We start from the raw sequence: 19,848 nt of genomic DNA, 5'->3' as shown, positions 1-19,848 counted from the left end.
GCCAATTCCATGAACCATTCATTCATTCATTGCTATACTTTATATCCCCATAGGTTACCTAGTCAGTACCCACTTTCTCAAAGAGAACACTCATTTTTATAGACCAAAAACCTGGACACAAAGTATCAGAACCAATCCTACTATGACATTCAAGAGGTATATAATCAATAATAATATTCTTCACTTGAAGAAGTGTTACACTAGTTCCTAATCTAGAAGAGAAGTATGGTCAATCTCAGGGCAGATTTATTTCTACTCATTTCACTTCAGTGCATGTTAGATCTGTGTATGTATCATGTCAACATTTTAACTCTCCCCTTATAACTGGAATCAATTTGGTCAAATCCCACTTTTCTGTTTTGACTGCAACATTACAATCTGTTATCTCAAACAAAGTTTCACCCTTAAAATTTGGCTGCATGTCACCTCAGATCCTCAGGTGGACTCAGTGGCCAGGAGCACCTTCCTCCAACTGCAGCTAATTTAGCAATTACAGCCATATCTTGACAGACAAAGCCTAGCCACAGTCAAGCATGCCCTGGTAAGTTCCCAGCTGGATTATTGCAATGCAGTTTACATGGGGCTGCCTTTCAAGACATTCCAAACACTCTAGCTGGTTCAAAATAGGACCACGTGATTGTTGACAAGAACTAGTTTGTGAGCCCATATCAAACCAGTTTTATACCAACTAAACTGACTACCAGTGGAAGTTTGGGCCCAATTTAAAGTGTTAGTAACTACATATAAAGCCCTAAACAGCTTGGGTTCTGGGTACCTAAAGGACTATCTGCTCCCATATGTACCAATCCATCTACTAAGATCAAGCCAGGAGGTCCTTCTTAAGGATCCATCATCTAGAGAGGCGAGGCAGATGTTAGCTAGAAGAAGGGCCTTCTCAGCAGTTGTCTCTGGAACTATTCCCACCTCTGAAATGGGCTCCCCAGAGAGGTGTGCCTCAGCTAACATTTCAGTACCAGGCAAAGACTCACCTCTTCTCTGGTTGTTTCAGCAATGGTTTTTAAATCGTCCCCATGTTTGGTTTTAGTGGATTTTAGTTTAAATTGTCTTATTTAAAGTTCTATAATTTAATTTTGATATATTGTCTTTTATATTTGGATGTGTTAATATGTTTTGAATATGCTGATTTAATGTTATTGAATTTAGAATGTTGTGTTGTTTTTATATTGTGAGTTATGCAGAAAGACCTATTGGGGTAGCATTTAAGTTCAAAAAATAAACAGCTGGACATAGACATGAAAATTGACAGGGAGCCCCTTGACCCTATAGGGAGAAGACAGTAAAAGCAAGCAGACAGATTAAGAAGTATCCAATGTTCCCACCATCTAGCCCTAAAACAGAGAGAGCCACCAGAGAGTGGAGTCAGAATCTTTATGAAAGGGAAGGAAAGATTGTTTTAGTTTGGATTCAACCTCTTCACATGGGCAAATGCCATTCCATATATCAAAGAGATCATTACCTTACTGTTATGCTGTTTGTAACCTGTAAAAATAAAATAAAAGACTATGCTTCTAAGTCTTCATCTAATCTGCTAGAAAGGGAAAAGAGAGAGACCTGTTCACAACAGCCTCAATAAAAAAAGGCATTTTTTCCACCAAAGGGTCAACATGAAGGAAGTGGGTGAAGCACTTGTTGCAGAAAACAAAGCATTACGGAATCAACTGGCTGCTGTCATTATAATTCTCTAGGCTGCTGGAACAGTAAATCCACCTGTGCCCATGTATACAGTAGCCCCTGTTCCTGCAACCCAGAGGAAATGTCCAGTAGGGCCCCCAGAAAGTTTTGAGGGAGCCAAGGTACATTTCAAGTCAGGAAATTTTCCTGATGACCAGGCTTTAGTTTATTTTATTTATTAAATTTATTTACTGCCCTATAGCCCAGAAGGCTCTCTGTGCAGTTTACACTAAAATACAAAAAGATTTGTTAGCAGTCTGAAGATGGAAGTTGAGGGGAAATGGGTGACAGTGTGTTTCATGGCAAATAATCTTGGAAAACTATCAAGGATTTATGGACAGCATGGCAACATTTTTGGCATCGCTCAGTGGACTGAAACCACCACCAGAGAAATCCAAAGACTCGGTAGCCAGGGACACAACCCAATTCCAGCTGCTGATGCAAGATGTGCAGTGGAATGATGCTACTTATGTGACACAATACTAAGATGACTTAAATGACAAGATTTTGGATGAAGCAGCATGTGTGGAACAGTCCCAAATGCTACCACTTTTGATTCAACTCTGCTCACAGTCCGTCAGCTGGAAGCAAAATAACAAATTCACAAAGAACTAGTAAATCGCTGTACCACCCCTCCAGCTTTTCCTCAGTCAGCAGCCTTGCCCACTCCCCTGACCTCAGATACAGAACTGATGTAAATTGGCTCAGTTAGACTCAGACTGCCCAAAGTAGAATATGACATTGTTAGTTGGCTGGTCTGTTTTGCTTTTGTCAACTCTCTCAATCCCTCTCCAGGGTGCTGAAAAACTCCAAATCTCTAGCCACTAATTAGGGAAGATTTCAAACACCAGGGAACTAGAAAGTTGTGAAATTCCATCCCATTCACAGGCAGTGTTGGAAGAGTGTCTCCAGAAACCACAGGGGAAGAATATAGTTATACTCACTATAGTGGAGTCTGGAGTAACTACAAATTTTATGGACATTAATTTTGCTAAACAGAATCTTATGATGATTATTCCTTTAGAACATCCCTTGACAATGATCACAATTGCAATAAGGCTTTTACAGTAACTCCCAATCACACCCACTGACATTCACATCCATACAGAATAAATACAATTTTATTTGACTGAGAAATAATTAGTGGTATTAGACATGACTTGGCTTCCCAAGCACAACCTGCATGTCACCTGGAGGAAACAAGAGTGGGTTGTTTTCTTCTAAATTTTGCTCCCAACATACAGTTGTCTCACCAAGCATAAACCACCTCTTTTCCAAATCCTCCTGAGAACCTTAGCAGCACTACAGCTGCTTCTCCTCCCTACCAAGTACCAAGAATGTCAGGCTTTTTTCAACCAAAAAGGGGCAGACAGCTTTTTGATTGTGCCATTGACTTAACTCCAGTATTTTCTATTCCTGCGTTAAGCTATACACCATCTGTACCAGAAAAAATTGGTATGATGCAAGAATTTTTAGATACCAATCTAAAATAGGAATATATTCAGCCCTTCTCCTCCTCATTTGGGGCCCCTTGTCTGTTCTTTAAATGATCTGCAACAAATACCCTTTCCCACTTATCCCAAAACTTTTGAAACTTTTGAACAAAACACTTCAAAACAAACACTTGTTTTGTGTTCTGTGCTTGCAAGCTGTGAATTTTTGAGGGAGTTATATTCTGTACATGTCCAATCACAAGAGCAGTTGGAATGGGTCACATGAGATTACAAAACAGAAATCTCAGTTGTGGAGACTCACTACCAGCAGCACATGGAGTTGTGCGTAGGGACTAGGTTAAGCTGCCCACTCAATAACTCCTCCCACTCCTCTTTGTAAGAAATTAGTTGCTTGTTAATTTGGCCTTGGCAAATTGTGGAACAAATCAGTCCCATAGCTTTCAAACTGTTGTTGTCCTCTTTCATGAAAATCCACCGTTTTTCATCATGTTTTATGGTTGGTGGGGACCCTCATCACTCTCTTCTTCTTCTATCTCTCATTCTGGTGAAGGGCAGGGAAGAATCTGAAGTTGCAGACATTCTAGACTCCCATTTCCACCATGGCCTTTTGCAATATTCAATGGATTGGAAAGGCTCTGGGGAGCCAGCATAGGATTTCCTTGCCCTCCATCTGATTCAATGGTTTCATGACTGCTACCTTCAGAAGCTGGAGGAAAAGATCGAGAGAGAGGGTGCTATAAGGCAGTGGTGATGTTTAGAGGGGATATTTTCAGTTCGGACAGATGCCATTCCACATCTCAAAGAGAGCATTACCTTGATTTATATAATCTTCAGAACTCAAATAAAAGACTGTGCTTCTAAGGTTTCATCTAAGTCTGCTGGAGAGGGGAAAAGGGGAGAGAGACCTGCTCATGACAGACAATGAGGGGTGGGGGACGTACAAAGTAAGGATACAGTGCTCGTGGAGAACTGGTTGCCAAGTGCAAGCATAATGAAAGGAAAAAAAAACACACAGGAAAAGGAAAGTTTAAAACTATCAGAATTTGCTATAGAAGTATCTTTGACTAACTGCACTTGTTAAGCCTCAGACCAGTGAACTACATGCAATGAGTTTTTCCTTCACTCAAATTTCTGCACTTAAGTGAATTTTCTTAGATATCAAGACTATGGCAAGGAAGAGCAAAAGATGCTTTGAGTTTGGACAACTAAGGACACAATACTATGAAGAATTAGAAAGGAAAGGGTCCTTTGTACAAAAAGCACATATACACACTTATGAAAACTATTAATCACAACTTCTACGGTGTTATTCATGCACTTATACTCAGAATAAGCAGCACCTCACAGACAACGGCACAATATTCAGTTCACTCATAATGATTTCATTCATATATTACAATAATCTACAATTCTAAAGAATTCTTATTGCTATTGACCCAGCATGATTCCATCACTCCCACTGAACTCCCCCTGCAAACAGAAGTGAGTAAATATTTATTTATTTGGGATATTTCTAGCCCATCCAATCACTCTGCATCTCCAGACAGCTCACAAAAAACTTTCTGTCAATGGTTTATTTATTGAGATGTGTAACCTAGAAACTCTGCTTTGTCTCTCCCTGGGGTTCCTAATTAACATATCACAATAAATAAAGGCTTGTGGTTTGTTTAGCTGCATGTACAAGTACCTGGCTCATTCACAAACCTTGTAATTCTTGTAACCTGTGAGCATGGCCAATATATTAGAAAAGCCTTGTTGCAGAAATGAAAAAGGTAAAGCAAGAAGACAGTGCACAAGGCAGAAACACAAGGCTTTTTTTAAAAGCTTAAGAAAAAAGTCTTCATACTTTTGTTGGCTGCTAAGATGAAAGGCAGAAGTACATGTACAGAGTGTTTTCAGACAACTTACAGTTAGGTATGTCAGAGAAATCTGCAGTGGACTCAGAGGAGTTTGAATTTTCTATGAATCTAAACCACATATTCTGCAGTAGTCTAGTTTTCCCAAGTTGAACACACTTGTAGCAAATTTATACATAGAAAAATGCATACAATAGAAGACCAAACCAAAATTAAAAAGGCTAAAGCATGAAAATACTCATTTGGGGGGGGGGCTTGCCCATTTTTGGAAGCTTGAATTTGTATTATACATTCTGTCGGATTCGAAAATCTGATTCCGTCAATGAGTAGACAATTAAACAAAGGGGGCCTGAAAATCTGCAAATACAATTTGAATGGATTTGCCAAAGTTCATACATCCCTATCCACAGCAACCAGTTTCCCCCAGGCAAGAGCATTTTTGCATGCTGAGAGATAGAACAGGGAAAATATCTTAAGAACATTTCAGCAAGTTCCTGTTCTAATCACACATGCACATTCAAGTCAAATGACAACAGTCCACTTAGAAAGGGAAAGTTTGGCTTTTTCCTAGCAACTATATGCTGGGAAAACACAATCTATGCAAAAAAGAAAAGTTCTCTTAGTGAAACACATCTGAATTCCATAAAATAATAACTACATATTTGTGCCCTAAAAACAGGAGATCCTAAACAGAAGTGTGCTTTAATAACCCAGCTATGGAAGAACAGAGGGAGGGAGTTTACATATATCTCAGCTTCACAATATTTCAATTTGCCACACAAAAATTACTTAAAAGGAAGGAGAAAAACATTTCTGCAAAATTAGGCAATAAAAACTATAGCATGCTCAATCAAATAAATCACCCGAAGTAAAGAATTATGATCTCTAATAACTGATTCTTTGATTCGTGAAATGATCACAGTGCATTTTAAAATTAGTGCTAGAGTATATGTATGGACAAGAAAAGACTAGAGTTATACAGCCGCCACCAAGGTTTCAGAGCAGGGAATTTATTCAAAGGAAAGTGCTACAATGTAGCAAGATTATAAAAATATACAGGTTACATAATCAGGGAACAGAAATGAGACAATATAGGAAACCCACACCAGCCACACAAAATACCTGAATAAAATGTGGATGTGTTCAGTCCCATCAGTGTGTCTTTCCAACTATTGTACCAAGGAACACTAGCTTTAAAAGACCGATCTGACAGAGAAAACATGGAATTATTAAACTAAGCAGATAAAATGTATACAGATTGTCTCAGATATAGGTAGCCTATACCATATGCTCACACTGTGTAGTATGCCCATTGCTCAAGCCCCCACTGACATCTCTGAATATTTTAATATTTTCAGATTCCAACATGATATACAGCAGTCTGTTGTCAAAATGGTAATTAAAATATTTTAAAGCTTTTCACATTGCAATGGTACTTGATATAATTAGTCAGTAACTTTATAGAGCATTAATATTTCTTATGAGCACTGGATATACTTTCAAAAAATAAAAAATGTTTTAAATCATACCAGGTTTTCATGCTCATCTGCTACCATATGATACTACAGATGCTTGTAGCAGGAACAGATGCTTATTACAAAAATATCAAGTAGCATTTTCACTTTTGGTGACCTCCAGTAAAATAGTCACACAGCCTTTATTTCAATTCAGATAGTGTTCCAAAGTGGTAGGGGAGAAATTAGCTAGAAGAAAGCTGAACAGTATCACTTCAAATGCTTTTTTCAAAAAGATCCCAGAACATCCAAAGGGGGGGGGGGACCCTAAACCCTTATCAGGAACCAATCCAGAAATCTGTTTTTCCTTTACCTGATAATACCACTAACTGAAACAGAGCTAAGCATGTGTTTACATAAAGAAACATAATTACCAATTAGCTAGAACATGAGGCAAGACTTCTCAATAAACAATGACATTTCTCACGAGCAGGTGATTTTTTCGTTGTTATTAGTCACGAAGTCGTGTTCAACCCATCGCAACCCCATGCACAACATTCCTCCAGGCCTTCCTGTCCTCCACCATCCCCTGGAGTCCACTTAAGCTCAAACCAACTGCTTCAGTGACTTCATCTAGCCACCTCATCCTCTGCTGTCCCCTTCTTCTTTTGCCATCCATTGTTCCCAACATTAGGCTCTTCTCCAGGGAGTACTTCCTTCTCATTAAGTGGCCAAAGTATTTGAGTTTCATCTTCAGGATCTGGCCTCCTAAAGAGCAGTCAGGGTTGATCTCCTCTAGGACAGAATGGTTTGATCGCCTTGCAGTCCAAGGGACTCGCAAGAGTCTTCTCCAGCACCACAATTCAAAGGCCTCAGTCCTTTGGCACTCAGCCTTCTTTATGGTCCAGCTTTCACAGCCATACATTGCTACTGGGAAAACCATAGCCTTGACTATATGCACTTTTGTTGGCAGGGTGACGTCTCTGCTTTTTAGTATGCTGTCTAGATTTGCCATAGCTTTCCTCCCCAGGAGCAAGCGTCTTTTAATTTCTTGGCTGCAGTCCCCATCTGCGGTGATCTTGGAGCCCAGGAAAATAAAATCTGTCACTACCTCCATTTCTTCCCCATCTATTTGCCAGGAAGTGAGAGGACCTGATCCCATGATTTTAGTTTTCTTAATGTTGAGTTTCAAGCCAACTCTTGCACTCTCCCCCTTCACCCACATCAAGAGGCTCTTTAGTTCCTCTTCACTTTCTGCCATTAGAGTGGTATCATCTGCATATCTGAGGTTGTTGATATTTCTTCCAGCAATCCTAATTCCAACTGGTGATTCATCTAGCTCTGCCTTTCTCATGTGCTCTGCATATAAGTGAAATAGGCAGAATGACAGTATACAGCCTTTCCAAACTCCTTTCTCAGTAGTTCCATGTCCAGTTCTCACTGTTGCTTCTTGACCCTCATATAGGTTTCTCAAAGGACAAATAAGATGGTCTGAGACTCCCATCTCTTTAAGAACTTGCCACAATTTGTTGTGATCCACACAATCAAAGGCTTTAGCATAATCAATGAAGCAGAAGTAGATTTTTTTGGAACTCCCTAGCTTTCTCCATGATCCAGCGTATGTTGGCAATTTGATTTCTAGTTTCTCTGCCTCTTCAAAACCCTGCCTTTACTTCTGGTAGTTCTCGATCCACATACTACTGGAGCCTAGCTTGTAGGATTTTGAGCATAACTTTGCTAGCATGTGAAATAAGTGCAATGGTGCAGTAGTTTGAACATTCTTTGGCATTGCTTCTTTGGGATCGGAATGTAAACTGACCTTTTCCAATCCTGTGGCCAATGTTGAGTTTTCCAAATTTGCTGGCATATTGAGTGAAGCACTTTTACTGCATCGTCTTTTAGGATTTTGAATAGTTCAGCTGGAATACTGTCACCTCCACTAGCTTTGTTGGTGCTCAGACTTCCTAAGGCCCATTTGACTTCACATTCCAGAATGTCTGGCTCGAGGTCAGTGACCACCCCATCGTAGTTATCAGGGACATTGAGCTCTTTCTTGTATAGTTCCTCTGTGTAATCTTGCCACCTCTTCTTAATCTCTTCTGCCTCTGTTAGGTCCCTGCCATTTTGGTCCTTTATCATGCCCATCTTTGCATGAAACATTCCCTTCATATCTCCAATTTCCTTGAAGAGATCTCCAATCCTCCCTATTCTATTGTTTTCTTCTATTTCTTTGCACTGTTCATTTAAGAAGGCATTCTTATTTCTAGCTATTCTCTGGAATTCTCCATTCAATTGGGTGTATCTCTCTCTTTCTCCCTTGCCTTTTGCTTCCCTTCTTTCCTCAGCTATTTGTAAAGCTTCCTCAGACAGCCATTTTGCTTTCTTACATTTCTTTTTCTTTGGGATGGCTTTAGTTGCTATCTCTTCTACAACGTTGCAAACCTCCGTCCATAGTTCTTCAGGCACTCTGTCTATCAGATCTAATTCCTTAAATCTATTTGTCACCTCTATTGTATATTCATCAGGGATATGATTTAGGTCATACCTGAGTGGCCTAGTGCTTTTCCCTATTTTTTTCAATTTAAGCCTAAAATTTGGAACCAGAAGCTCATGATCTGAGCCACAGTCAGCTCCTGGTCTAGTTTTTACTGACTGTATAGAGCTTCTCCATCTTTGGCTGCAGAGCACATAGTCAGTCTGATTTCTGTGTTGACCGTCTGGTGATGTCCATGTGTACAGTCGTCTCTTGGGTTGTTGGAAAAGAGTGTTTGCTATGACCATCGAATTCTCTTGACAAAATTCTACCAGCCTGTGCCCTGCTTCATTTTGTACTCCAAGGTCAAACTTGCCTGTTATTCCGGTTATCTTTTGGCTTCCTACTTTAAAATTCCAATCCCCCATGATGATAAGGACATCATTTTTGGGTGTTAATTCTTGAAGGTGTTGTAGGCTTTCATAGAACTGGTCAACTTCAGCCTCTTCAGCACCAGTGGTTGGGGCAAAGACTTGGACTACTGTGATGCTGAATGGTTTGCCTTGGATTTGAACTGAGATCATTCTGTCATTTAGGAGATTGTATCCCAGTACTGCTTTTCCTACTCTTTTATTGACTATGAAGTCTACTCCATTTTTTCTGAGCGATTCTTGCCCACAGTAGTATACCTGATGGTCAGCTGAATTAAATTCACCCATTCCTGTCCATTTTAGTTCACTGATCCCTAAGATGTCAATGTTCAGTCTTGTCATCTCTTGTTTGACCAAATCCAGCTTGCCTTGATTCATGGATCTTACATTCCAGGTTCCTATGGAGTATAGATCTTTACAGCATTGGACTCTCCTTTCACCACCAGATACATCAGCAACTGAGTGTCCTTTCGGCTTTGACCCAGTCGCTTCATTCTCTCTTGTGCTACTAGTACTAGCCCTCCACTCTTCCTCAGTAGCATATTGGACACCTTCCGACCTGAGGGGCTCATCTTTGGGCGTCATATCTTTTTGCCTTTTGGTACTGTCCATGGGGTTTTCATGGGAAAGATACTGGAGTGGGTTGTCATTTCCTTTTCCAGTGGATCACGTTTTGTCAGAGCTCTCTGCTATGGCCTGTCCATCTTAGGTGGCCCTGTACAGCATAGCTCGTAGCTTCATTGAGCTACGCAAGCCCCTTCACCATGAGAAGGCAGTGATCCATGAAGGACAGCAGGTGATTTACAACCATAGAAATTTATTTTAATAAAAGAAACAACTACTACTATTTACTTCCTATAAAACTCTTAAAATTCAAACAAACTACTGTTCATGCTAGGCCTGCCATAAATTTACGACAATGTCCCAGTAACTGATCAAATGCAAAGCTAACTGTCTGGCCTAGGGCAAGACAATGACCTGATTTATTTAAGCTACAGGCTGTTCTTTTCTGGAATGTCAATGCAACAACACTAACAAACCATGATTTGTTAAATAGGACCAATTCAGGAGGAGGAGCCATGATTTATTACTGGGCTATGAATTCTGTGGTGTTTAAATCATGGCCACCAGACATGCCCTTGGAAGACCAACAAACTATGATTTTAATGACATATGTGTTAATGTTACATGTGAAGAAGGCCATTTATTTGTGAACCCCAAATCAGAAGTTGTTTCACCTGGATACTGAGGCATAATGGTGGTTAGAAAAACAACTACCGCAAAGTTATTTGGAATAGAGAGACAGAGCAGGTGAAGGAAGAAGAAAAACAGCCCAAGCATTGAAAAAGACAATCCATGGTTTGTTTATCTGGTCTGCACATAACACTAACCACAAGTAGTATTATACAAACCAGATCTCAGAGTAATATTTGAAATCAGAAGTGTAGATATAAATATGATGAAGAGATATTCTTGTTCTATGGGCCCACAGCAGCATGCCCCACTGTTTCTTACTTCATGCCATGTGTTAGAGAACAGGCATGATCTAGCTAAAGTTAAGCTCTTTGATTACATGTCTCACAGGAAAAAGAAAGAATATATTTAAATTTCTCCCACTGAAATCAGTAGGGTTTAGAAATAGTTAAGTTTGAAACACTGGGCACAATAGAACAGCACAGTCTTCAGTTTCAGGTGCTGACTGAGTATGTAGCATCGGGATTTGTCACAGATGTGAAATAGAACATGCCTTTGGTCAAGAGTTCTTGGTCTCATAAATTGAAGAATTGCAAATTAATTATTTAATGAAATGCAGTTTCGCTTTTCAATCATTTGGAAAAAAGTTTAGCAAAACCATTGCAATTTAATACTTCATGGAATGGAAAACAACCAAGTTGAGCAGTGTGTAACTTATTCAGATTTAGCCCCCATCACTGCCACAGATTATATACAATATAAATCAAAATGAGATATAACACTGATGAATAATGTCTTTATTATGTACAATAAAATTGCACATAATATTGCAACATAATATTGAAGCCAAAAGATAACTGGAATAACAGGCAAGTTTGGCCTTGGAGTACAAAATGAAGCAGGGCACAGGCTGGTAGAATTTTGTCAAGAGAATTCGATGGTCATAGCAAACACTCTTTTCCAACAACCCAAGAGACAACTGTACACATGGACATCACCAGACAGTCAACACAGAAATCAGACTGACTATGTGCTCTGCAGCCAAAGATGGAGAAGCTCTATACAGTCAGTAAAAACTAGACCAGGAGCTGACTGTGGCTCAGATCATGAACTTCTGGTTGCAAAAGTTAGGCTTAAGTTGAAGAAAGTAGGGAAAAGCACTAGGCCACTCAGGTATGACCCAAATCCCTGATGAATATACAGTAGAGGTGACAAATAGATTAAAGGAATTAGATGTGATAGACAGAGTGTCTGAAGACTATGGATGGAGGTTCATAGTCTTTGTACAAGAAGTAGCAACTAAAACTATCCCAAAGAAAAAGAAATGCAAGAAAGCAAAATGGCTGTCTGAGGAAACAGACAAATATTTTACAAATAGCTGAGGAAAGAAGGGAAGTGAAAGTTAAGGGAGAAAGGGAAAAAATATACACGATTGTATGCAGAATTCCAGAGAACAGCTAAAAGAGCTAAGACCTAAGACCTTCTTAAATGAACAGTGTAAAGAATAGAAGAAAACAATAGAATAGGGAGGACTGGAGATCTCTTCAAGAAAATTGGAGATATGAGGGGAACTTTTCGTGCAAAGATTAGCATGATATAGGATAAATATGGCAAGAATCTAACAGAGACAGAGGAGATTAAGAAGAGATGGAAAGATTACACAGGAGAACTATACAAGAAAGAGCTTAACATGCCTAATAACCACAATGGGGTGGTCACTGACCTCGAGCCGGACATCCTGGAATGTGAAGTCAAGTGGGCCTTAGGAAGTCATAGCAACAAAGATAGTGGAGGTGACAGTATTCCAGCTGAGCTAATCAAAATCCTAAAAGACGATGCAGTTGAAGTGCTACACTTGATACACCAGCAAATTTGGAAAACTCAACAGTGGCCACAGGATTGAAAAAGGTCAGTTTACATTCCGATCCCAAAGAAGGGCAATGCCAAAGAATGTTCAAACTACCGCACCATTGCACTCATTTCACATGCTAGCAAAGTTATGCTCAAAATCCTACAAGCTAGGCTCCAGCAGTATGTGGATTGAGAACTACCAGAAGTATAGGCAGGATTTCCAAGAGGGAGAGGAACTAGAGGTCAAATTGCCAACATACGCTGGATCATGGAGAAAGCTAGGGAGTTCCAGAAAAACATCTACTTCTGCTTCATTGACTATGCTAAAGCCTTTGATTGTGTGGATCACATCAAATTGTGAAAAGTTCTTAAAGAGATGGGAGTACCAGACCATCTTATTTGTCTCTTGAGAAACCTGTATGCAGGTCAAGAAGCAACAGTGAGAACTGGACATGGAACCACTGATTAGTTCAAAACTGGGAAAGGAGTACGGCAAGGCTGTATATTGTCGCCCTGTATATTTAACTTGATTGCAGAGTACATCATGAGAAAGGCGGGGCTAGATGAATCACCAGTTGGAATTAAGATTGCTGGGAGAAATATCAACAACCTCAGATACGCAGATGATACCACTCTAATGGCAGAAAGTGAAGAGGAACTAAAGAGTCTCTTGATGCAGGTGAAAGAGGAGAGGCAAATGTTGGCTTGAAACTCAGCATTAAGAAAACTAAGATCATGGCATCTAGTCCTCTCACTTCCTGGCAAATAGATGGGGAAGAAATGGAGGTAGTGACAGATGTTATTTTCCTGGGCTCCAAGATTACCGCAGACGGGGACTGCAGCCAAGAAATTAAAAGACGCTTGCTCCTGGAGAGGATAGCTATGGCAAATCTAGACAGCATACTAAAAAGCAGAGACATCACCCTGCCAACAAAAGTGCGTATAGTATAGTCAAGGCTATGGTTTTCCCAGTTGCAATGTATGGCTGTGAAAGCTGGAACATAAGGAAGACTGAGCGCCAAAGAATTGAAGCCTTTCAATTGTGGTGCTGGAGAAGACTCCTGCGAATCCCTTGGGCTGCAAGGGGATCAAACTGGTCAGCCTTAGAGGAGATCAACCCTGACTGCTCTTTAGAAGGCCAGATCCTGAAGATGAAACTCAAATACGCTGGCCACCTAACGAGAAGGAAGGACTCACTGGAGAAGAGCCTAATGCTGGGAACAACTGATGGCAAAAGAAAGGGACAGCAGAGGATGAGGTGGCTAGATGGAGTCACTGAAGCAGTTGGTGTGAGCTTGAGTGGACTCCAGGGGATGGTGGAGGACAGGAGAGCCTGGAGGAATGTTGTCCATGGGGACGCGATGGGTCAGACACGACTTCCCTAATCATCATCATCATCATGGCAATATTCTTGCAGTAAAACTACTTTAACTAAATCTTAGATTCTGAACTTCTATCATCAAACAATGCTAAATAAATGATATACCCAACATTTACATAGTGTTGTAGTGTTTAAAGAATGTGGTGTGATTGAAACCATTTCTCTGAGTATTGGGAATGCTCAGTGTACTTTAAGACCAAATTATTCAAAAGGAATCGGCCTACCAGCTCCTCCACTCTCCATTGGATTGTCACTGCAATTCTCATCTCTCTTACAATATCAAAGTTAGTGCTCCATTTAGGAAAGGCAAGCGAGACACTCAAAGGTTCCTTTTCTCTCCACTGGGGCTTCCAAGGGATCTATCCTAAGCCCTATACTCTGTTCTCTCTACACATAACTGGGAAACCACAAATCCACGGTTTCCCATACAAGTAACTCCCAGCTGTCCCTCACTTCAATCCTGCATCTCCAACTGCTCTTTTAATAATTTTGTTTGTCAAAGTCAGGCCTTCTTTTGGAGCAATGTCACTTTTAGCTACTGAAGCACAAACAAGTGCTTTTACTGAATCAATAACCAAATGAATGCAAACAATTATTCCCAGATCAAATTAAGGTGACAAATACTACTTGCATATATAAACTGAATTTCATTATTGTAGTAGAGGTACAGAATAAAAATATGTAGAATATTAGGAATTGTTATTTCAGTATCAATTGAATTAAATCAAAATGAAAGTTCATATACAAACTTATATAGACCTCTCTACCTTAAAAAACTACCATTATCTATGTGAGTTTATATATTCCAAAGGTGTGAATAAGAAGTTACACTTCTACAAAATAATTCAATTCAACATATTGAAACTGTAATTTACATTGTATCTATTAATCCAGGCAACATATGATCACGTAATCTTGATTTTAATTCTCATTTGCATAAAAAAGGCTTTTGAAAAATATCTAATATTCCCAGAGACGTATACCTCTCAATACCTTTGTCCATAAGTGCATCTTCCAATAGAACTTTATGTTGCCTGAAAGTTGTCCTCACCCCATCTATGCAGTCACAGAATAAAACTTGCGCACTCACATCAATGTATTTCAAACTTACCTCAGTTTATCAAACAAATGATAAACTGAGGAAGCACATCACAGAGGAGTATCAGAATACAGATATCTGATACTGCATTCTGAAGATAGGGCTCAAAATCTGAGGAGTACATTACTGTACCAGAACTGAGGGCAAACTGGTTGCTTCTTGCTGATTACAGCCAGTCCCTTTAGTTAATATTGGGGAAGGGGTTTTCCCCCCCTTCTCACTTACTTATCTATACTCTCTGAGCCAGAGCGAGACAGGTGAGTGGGCAACAATGGCAAGAACAGCAAACTGAAAATGCTAATTGTTGATGACACCCATAAGGATAAGGGTACCTTTAATGACATGTTTTGGATAAATAGATGAAGTTTAACTTGGACTGCCATTTCAAATAATAACATCAGTGTCTGTTTTAACATATGCCTTCATCCTTGGAAGAAAAGAGCATAGAATGAACCTTCTTACCACTGAGATGGGGCAGTAATGGGTTAGAAAAAGAAAAAGCTTGTCAAATATATGTTTACACCAGTAACTCTTCCTGTTGCTGATTTTAAAGACACAGTATATGTGGATGATTAACAAAGACGACAGCAACAAAACTGAGGTGAAGCAAGCTACCCTTCATCTATAGTATCCAAATATTGCAACATTCAAACACTGAGAACTTCATGTATTTACATTTATGGATACAATGTAAACATATGTTAAACACTCATTTTAAGTAAAGTATAATATAGTTAATTTAGACACATTTCAGTGTCTTGTTACATACCACTAATGTTGAGATCATAATCTCCTGCAGTAATCACATTAGCAACTAATCCTTCAGCAGGCTGACTAACAGTCACAACATCACTGAGAAGCTTCCGAATGGTTCCTGGTTGAGGTGGCTGAGTAACAATATTGTTGACAGCAATCTTCAAGTTTTTGATTATGTGAAGTTGATTGTTGGGATCTCTCATGTGCACTAAAATTAAAAATAGCTCTGTTAGACTACCATATTCTAAAGCAACATTCATATCTGCTTCATACAGTTTCTGTAAAATATATCTATTGAGTATCTTCAAAATATTGACGACAAATATCTCTCCTCACTAATGTTTCAAACAAGAATAAGTTTGCCTTAGACTTCAATCTGAAACTCACTTACTAGGGAATAAGTCCTACTGGACTGGTTAAAATCCCATTTTCTGATTAAAAATGCATAGAACTGTATTGTCAGTTACAAAAACTTATAGACATTTTCAACCTAGAACCAAGGAGAGGACATAAAGACTCTGAAAAGAATTTTACACCAGATGCAACTCCTGGTTGCCGGCTGCTTTCAGCACAATATTTCTGCTGCTTAAAAAGTCACAACACTTTAAGTGGTAAGAATTATTCCAGCGACCACAGCATGCCAATTTTCTTGCAGTAGAATTTCTTGCTATGAGCACAAGTGTCCCTTTTTTGGATTTTACCATAAAAATGAAAGCTACATTTGATTTAATTCAATTTTCCCATATAAATCAAGCAATACACTGCAGTGGTAGGCAAGGTACAGCTGTACAGAGAACTTTTCCAAGTAAGTACATTCTCCTGAAAAAATCAAGATTGCCTCCAGGATTTTCTGAGCCTCTAGGCAAGGGACATACCCTTCCTGTCGCACCCCCCCCCCGCCCCAAAAAAAAGCATCACCATCAGTTCTGATACTGTGAAGTGTAGGATGGCTAACACAGAAGCTTGGCAGAACCTGCACCTATGCTAGATTTCTGAACCAAGTGGACCCAATGCAGCATAGCAATTAAAAAACAAGACATTGCAAGCCTCAGGCTCACACAGGTGCTCTATACTTGCCAAAAGAACTACAGGGAACAGGGAAGAAATAAGCAAGCCACTAACAGCAAAATAGCAAAAATCCCTTACTGCTCTTGCAAAGTTCATCCAGGACACTACCAGTGATAGCTGCCCCACCAAGTGCCCAAGAGGCAAAGCAGTAACCATTACTGGCTCAGCCTCCCAGGCATCAACCATAGCACCTTCTGTGGCTTTGTTGTTGTTACATGCTGCCAAGTCATCTCCAACTTACAGCAACCCTTATGGAATCAATCTATTTCATATTTGGTCTTCCTCTTTCGCATTTGACTTTCCCTAGAATTATTGTCCTCCAGTGAGTCTCACATTTTCATAGTGTGCTTCCAGTTGCATCATTTTTGCTTCCACTTTTGTGGTTGCTGAGGCTTTTTGGTTTGAATATGACTGTTTACTTTTCCCAATTCTGCCCTAACCTTTAGATAGTTTTTGATTATGTTTCCAAAGAAGCACATTTTTACAGGAAAAAAAATCTCTGTGGATCTCAATCTGAAATGTACCCACTCAAACTCCTAATATCTGTTTAAATTTATAATATTTTAAGTCACTCTAGATGCCTTGTTAAAAATTACTAAAATTCTTAAAATATATAAGTACTATATAACTTTCATTACTGGATCATTAATACCTTAATTACCACTAATACATTCGAATCAAACATTAGGAGAGGTGTTTCTATGAGTGAAATAACTGTTAAAAGGCAGCATGAGATACAGTACTCAGGAACACTGCCAAGAAAAAGTAGCATCATAGCACAGTGCTTTGAGGATCACTTATGATTTCTTCAGGGTAGAAGTGTTTTGCACACATGCACATACATTAGCATATGCACAATTAGAAAACTAACAGCCTGATGTTAAATGTATGTATATTTGTTACATTTATTGCTTGCCTTCATTCCATTAAGAAACTCAAACCAGCAACACCACCTGAGCATGCACTAGACCCTGACTAGCTTAGCTACAGCAAGCTTGTTGTTTTAGATGCCTTCATGCCCTGCTGACCTGAAGTAACACATACAGGAAAGAAGAAAGGGGAGAAGATAAAAAAGCAGTTCTGAAGATTTTTTTTATGTATTAGTCATCAGTGTTCACATAAATCTTGGAGTGTGCATATTTTATATTAGTAAAGTTGCACACATAATTTAAAAACTACTTAAATAAAATTAAACCTAGCAAAACAAAGTATAGTGGTTTTTATATTCAATTAGCATGATTTACAGTAATAACCAGTGAATCACAACTAGAAAAATAGTAATTGATTTTCAGCAAATAAAAGTATGTGTTCCAATGGTACAAAATCAAAATTTAAGTAATGCGTAGTTCCTTCAAACACAATCTATATAAGCATTAATCAAGTGTAAAGGCTTAAGAAAGATATCCTTTCTGCTAAAAAGCCGTACATTTATTTTTGCAAAGCAACCTCCATTATATGATAGATTCATCTGCAGATCACCATTCACACATACATTAGTAGCATTAACTTACCCATGTTGTTCACTACAACAAAATTTAATCTGAGACCATTTTGGGGGGTAGGCATGTTAGTCTGTTGCAGCAAAGTCAACAAGCTATTGTAATGTGGGGGGGGGGTGCTGTTTTACTCTTAAAGAGCTGCAGGACTCTTCGTTTGAGCCAATGTTTCCAGGGTATTCCATGTAGTCTTTTACCCTTGAAGTGTGACAAATCAGGAAGAACAACACTTTTATAAACGCCATATTCTAAGACTTGCTGAGGATGTATTTTGTGCTCAGCAAAAATGCAAATAAGCTTGGAAATGTTTACTGCTGCCACTGAGACTCTACTTTCTCTATACTGGTGCCTCTGGGGGACCAAGGCTATTAAGTCGGAGGCATATGTTCTGATTTGGTACATTAGAAGGCTGAAGTGGAAAAAGAAAGATGCAACAACCCCTACAGAAGTGAACAAAATCTCGTCTCCCACGTGAGTGACCGCTTGCCCAAAAGGCAGAACTTGGCAGGCAAGCCCTATGAGCAGCTGCTGCCCAACTCTGCCAGTCAAACTTCAGCGAAGTATAAACACAACAAATGGGTTCTTCGTTTTTCTCCTGTTTTCTTCCCGACCGCCTTCAACACACCCACCCAGCCACCCGAACTGCCTATGGCTTAGACTGCCTGTCCATCCCCTCCCGTATAAACAAACCAGTTCCGCTCCCGCTCGGTGACACCGACCTTCCGAAGTGAGGCGACAAAAGGGCTTTACCAGCTCACAGAAGCCCAAATTGTTCTTGCGGGTGACCCTCTCCGCCTCCTCGCTACACAACGCAGCTACCAAGGGTACGAACGAGTCCTGAAGGAACTCCTGCACCGACTGCACTCGCTGGGCCATCGCTTCCTTGCTCACTCCGACCGATCAATTGGCCCACCCAAGTGAAGGGCCGGCCTGCTTGCCGGCCCGCCTACCGAACCGGCGTCCCGCGGGCTCCCTCGTCTCCTCTCGAAGGGCTGTAGCCCAACCCCCGCCGGGGTCCGTGCGCTCAGGCCTGCAGCACTGACAGCCAATGCTTCAACTGCCACCCCACCTGCCTCAGTGACCGCCCAGAACCGCCATATTGAATCTGAAGTACCCGACAACCGGGTAACCCCGATCCCGGCGGCCCTTGCGGCTGGTCATGTGACCGAGGAGTGGGTGGGGAGAGGCGTGGCGACGGCGAAAGAGAAAAACTCGCGGGGCGGGCGGAGGGAGTGCTCGGTACGAGGCGAGCTCGTGATAAAACTGGGCCGAGGCAAAGTAGCAGCGAGCGGTAAGAAGATCTATGTCACCTGGCGGCGGCCATTCCTCCAGGCTGATGAGAGGGCGGGAAGGGATTTAGGGGCCGCCATCAGCTCTGCGGAGTATGCCAGGGCAGCAGGGACTTCCTCAGGCTGGAGGGTCACGAGTCCGCCTCTCAGCTAGGCAGCAGCTGGTGAGAGAACGGCGCGTTTGATTCAGCATGAGAAGTGTTGTGCTGCATTGAGCCAAGGGTCCATCTCGGCCAGCATGTGCTCATGCAGCGGCCAACCAGACAGATGCCCACAGGAGACCAGCCAGCGAGACATACGCACTTTTCCACCCTAACAACTGGTGTACATAGGCACTGTTATGTGTCGTCAAGT

At 40.5% G+C, this 19,848-nt stretch overlaps 1 protein-coding gene across 6 annotated transcripts in view; it reads right to left on the bottom strand.

Annotated features, from left to right (window-relative positions):
• Nucleotides 1–19,322, bottom strand: part of TRAPPC8 (trafficking protein particle complex subunit 8) — a 78,282-nt gene extending 58,960 nt beyond the window's left edge. For 4 of the 6 annotated variants that reach the window (XM_044423742.1, XM_044423747.1, XM_044423743.1 and 1 more), the window contains exons 1-3: nt 18,925–19,322; nt 15,655–15,849; nt 6,125–6,208 (exon numbers count right to left, since the gene is read on the bottom strand). In XM_044423742.1, coding sequence (XP_044279677.1) covers nt 6,125–6,208; nt 15,655–15,849; nt 18,925–19,081 — 436 coding nt within the window. In that variant the 5' untranslated portion in view covers nt 19,082–19,322. The remainder of the gene's footprint in view (nt 1–6,124; nt 6,209–15,654; nt 15,850–18,924) is intronic. The other 2 variants (XM_044423744.1, XM_044423745.1) reach the window with 1 other exon arrangement.
• Nucleotides 19,323–19,848: the final 526 nt, after the last annotated feature.

This window comes from Varanus komodoensis, unplaced genomic scaffold (genome assembly GCF_004798865.1).
Source record: "Varanus komodoensis strain SLA01 unplaced genomic scaffold, ASM479886v1 scaffold14_1, whole genome shotgun sequence".
NCBI classification, from domain to species: domain Eukaryota; kingdom Metazoa; phylum Chordata; class Lepidosauria; order Squamata; family Varanidae; genus Varanus; species Varanus komodoensis.
The sequence above is the reverse complement of the archived record's forward strand: the minus strand, read 5'-3'. Positions and strand labels throughout refer to the sequence as shown.